The sequence below is a fragment of the Plectropomus leopardus genome, unplaced genomic scaffold (assembly GCF_008729295.1).
Source record: "Plectropomus leopardus isolate mb unplaced genomic scaffold, YSFRI_Pleo_2.0 unplaced_scaffold26226, whole genome shotgun sequence".
Lineage (NCBI taxonomy): Eukaryota > Metazoa > Chordata > Actinopteri > Perciformes > Serranidae > Plectropomus > Plectropomus leopardus.
In genome coordinates, this window is record NW_024628520.1 from 1 (window position 1) to 3,929 (window position 3,929).

General features: G+C 39.5%; 1 protein-coding gene across 1 annotated transcript; it reads left to right on the top strand.

The window, feature by feature from the left end:
* Nucleotides 1-1,299: 1,299 nt before the first annotated feature.
* LOC121966890 (transient receptor potential cation channel subfamily M member 7-like) lies at nucleotides 1,300-1,949 on the top strand (the record flags this gene model as incomplete). The annotated part of the gene is made up of 2 exons (XM_042516960.1): nucleotides 1,300-1,455; nucleotides 1,785-1,949. Coding segments are annotated over 2 exons (321 nt in total), but the record flags the coding sequence as incomplete, so codon positions are not given.
* Between the last annotated feature and the right edge of the window lie 1,980 nt (nucleotides 1,950-3,929).

Consider the following 3,929-nt stretch of genomic DNA (forward strand, 5'->3'; position numbering starts at 1 on the left):
ATATATAATATGGCTCATGTGTTCACATTACTTTTTATTTACCTAAGAGTGTCATCAACATTTTAACCAACAAAACGCCAGTATAAAGAGCAGATTTTTCCCTACCATTTTATGACTTGGGCGAAGTACATCAAAAAAAACTACGCTAAATTGTATTTATATGTGATATTTTAATATTTTTTCACATTACAATTTCCTTGTCTGAGTATTCTTAAGATTAAAATTAATTAAAAGTTAATTGCTCTTTGATCGGTTGTAGTTACATTATTATACTATTAAATAATCGTTATATCAGTGGCATTAAATGGTCTTGTCCATGGATTTAGGGGGACATATTGGAAAAAAAGAAATATAATAAGTATGTAGTGTATAATCACCTGAAAGTAAGAATTGTCATATTTTCATTACCTTAGAATGAGCCATTTATATCTACATTGGGAGTTTTCATATGTCATATTGCATTGTCGTGTTTCTACAGTGGCCCAGAATGGACAAACCAAACACATTTGTTTTTTCACATTAGCCACCATACATGGAAGCCCATCTGCTACAAGAGTATTGGAAAAACACTGACTTTTTAAATGCAAAACTGCTTTAGTCAGTGTTTTGGCAGTTTGAATCCCTTGTCCATTTGTTTTGGAGAGGAAGATACCTCTGCCAATAATGTGACTGGCAAAATACTGTACCTCTTTAATGTCCGGTTTTAAAGAAATCAGAGGGAAAAAAATGAGCACACTGACATGTGGTGGGTGAGCCGTCCCTCTCCAACATGCAAAACAGCATCAGGGAAACACTGATTTTGTAACATTAAACTGCTCTATTTGGTGTTATTTTTTCCCACCTGATCTTTTTGATTTGGAGTGGAATAGACCTCTGTGGATAATTTGGCTCCTGTTGAAAGCCACATGAAAAATAAACAATGGGGAAAGTTTCATCTAGTTGCAATGTGCAGTCCTCGCTGCTAAAACCCCTGTATCTTACACACTGAAACTTAAAAATGACAACAGTATTGTTAAGCGCAATTGCTTCTGGAACACTGTCATCCACCAAAATTAGCTGTTGTGACAGGTCCTCGCAGGTGACCTCTTTGTGGGAATTTTCCCAGCGAGTCTTGAACCCTGTTTACTGTACTGTTTTTGTCACTGGTTCTATAATACAGGAAACATTCACATTAGTTGAAGCAGTTTAGTTGTGCACTTGGGTAATAGAACACTTGGGATTCATTAGTGTGTGTAATTCAAAAGACTCTTTCGACAAATATAGAAGCATCCACCCACATGAGTGTGCATTTGTCTCTAGGTGATTCTGAGTATCTTGGTGCCTCCTGCCATCCTCCTGTTGGAGTACAAATCCAAGGCTGAGATGGCTCACATCCCTCAGAGTCAGGACGACCACCAGATGACCATGGAGGACAGCGAACACAACTTCCAGAACATTGCTGAAGACATCCAAATGGTTCGATTTACTCAGTCCTTCTGTTTTTGTATTTTTGTCCTTCGCTTTTTCCTTTTAGTTTGAAAGATGCAATATATGATCCTAGCGTGTCCAAAATAACAGGCGTTATGTCTGTTGTATAAAAAGACAGAAATCACATTTTTGTTGATAAATAATCTTTTGCACTTTGAGCCTTAAATTCCTTTCTTTGTGTTTCTTTTTAATCTGCCATTTATTTGCTTTCTTTTTTTCACTCACATTCTCCTCTTTACTTTTCTCTCTGTCTCTTATTCTCTCTCCACATTGTGGCCCGCTGTTATCTAATTTGGGCCTCTTTAACCTCTCTGCAGGATGTGTTCAAGGAGGCCAGATCCCACGACCACGTGGAGGCAAAGAACGACATGGAGACACACATTCGCTCCAGGAAGCTGCCCTTAACCAGGAAAATTTATGCCTTCTACCACGCTCCCATTGTCAAGTTCTGGTCCAACACGGTATGGAGATTACAGAAGAGAATACACACACACACACACACACACACACACACACACACACACACACACACACACACACACACACACACACACACACACACACACAGTTGTCTACACATCCATTCCACCATCTTTTTTATGGTTGTTTATCCAGGCAGGATTCAGGGCGACAGGAGAACAGACCAGTTCTTACCCAGGAGTAGTAACTTAATACAGGTTGTTTAAGATTTCGCTGTGAAAAGAAGAACATTTGCTTGATCTTTTCCTTCTGCAAAGTGATTCCTTTGGCGAGTGTAGTTCAGTAGAAAGAAAATAATTCATACATGAAACTGCTCACAGCAAGGTCTGTGGATTATCTTGAGTAGCCTTGTTATGATTTCAGAAAGAGACACTGCTGCTGAGCTTTTCAGTCTATTTTGTGGCACTGCATCTCCATTATTTTGGAGGGAAGGAAGATAATCTCCAACACTTGGTATCTCACACCAAAACAATCCAGATTGATCAATAGCACTGCAGGTAAAAGGAAAAATATTTATTTTTGATTTGGACTGAACTGTCCCTTTACTGCTTGAGGCTCCCTTTACAAGGTCAGACACATCCCTGCAGATGTCACTCTGTACATGAATACCACAAACAAGAGAAGGGGACAAGGTGCAACCTTATCAGACACCAACACAGAAAGTTACAGGACGCTAAGAATGGAGACATAGCTCTCTCACTACATGTATTTTAACATTCACAGAGTGGACGGATACTCTCACAGCACCGCCCACAGGAAAGCTAAGGGAACACAGTCATACATTTCCCAACGTCGTGTTAAGATCCCTCTAATTTCTGTGAGAAGTATTTCTTCTGGATTGTTAGCAGAATCTAATACAGAATTGACAGATTTCACTATGTTTTAACATTGCTGGAAACATTTGGGTTAATTTAGGGGTACAACTTAACACAATATGTAACAATGGTCTAGTTGATTTTAAAGACTTTGATGCAGAAATGTTACTTATCATATTATACATTTAACTTTAAAATGCCTCCTTATAGACCACAGTCGGTCAAGAAAGTGACAGATGTAGCAATTAAAGCTTATTTTAGACCAATTTTCATGAATACACACTCATTACTGTCACGTTTACAATCCTGCACGGGATTATCACTCATCTCTTCTTACCTCTTCTAATGTTTATTTATGCACACAAGCCTGAGGCTGGTTCTCAGGAGCCTGGGAGTCATCATTGAGGGTTTTATTTGCATCAAAAGAGTTGTTTTTCAGGCTGTTCAAGACTGAGAGGCGCTGATACCATCAGTGAAACTGCCGGTCGATATAATGCAGCCTGTGCCCGAGCTTATCTAGATCTGCCTTACCTGCTTTTCAACACATCAGAGCAGCTCACAACCAGAGCTTACCCATCAGATAGGATGTGTTAATGGCTGATTTTCCAACGGTTCACACCTCTCATGTTAAGGTTCAGCAGCTTCTCAAATCCAAGTTGTACCAAGAAACTGGACGTGTGTGTCAGAGTGTGCGTGCGTGTGTGTGTGTGTGTGTGTGTTTGTGACTTTACCTGCCTATATGAACAAACTTTCCCACAGTCCGGAGTATGGTTGTACAGAAGAGCTCCTTTCTGTGTCAAAAGCAGGTCAAACTTCTGTGGGGAGTTTGTGTCCTATTAGGAGACAACCATGTGGCTTGAACCTGTTTCTATAGAAGAAAACAAAAAGAGAACACAAGTTTAAATAACGTACTGAAATTTCTTACATCAAGTTCCCTCAGCCTTGTTCAGACCAAAACACTCAAGTTGAATGAGTTAAAAAAACATGACTGAGAGGCTACAGTCAACAGCAGAGGCTTTGAGAGGCTGTACTTTGCTTTGAGTTACATGCTAATGTGCTCACAGCGACAGTGCTAACATGCTGATGTTTACTTTGTTCACCATCTTAGTTTAAGAATCTGAGCTTGCCTTTTGCTAATTAGCACCAATCATACGCTAGAGCCTGACT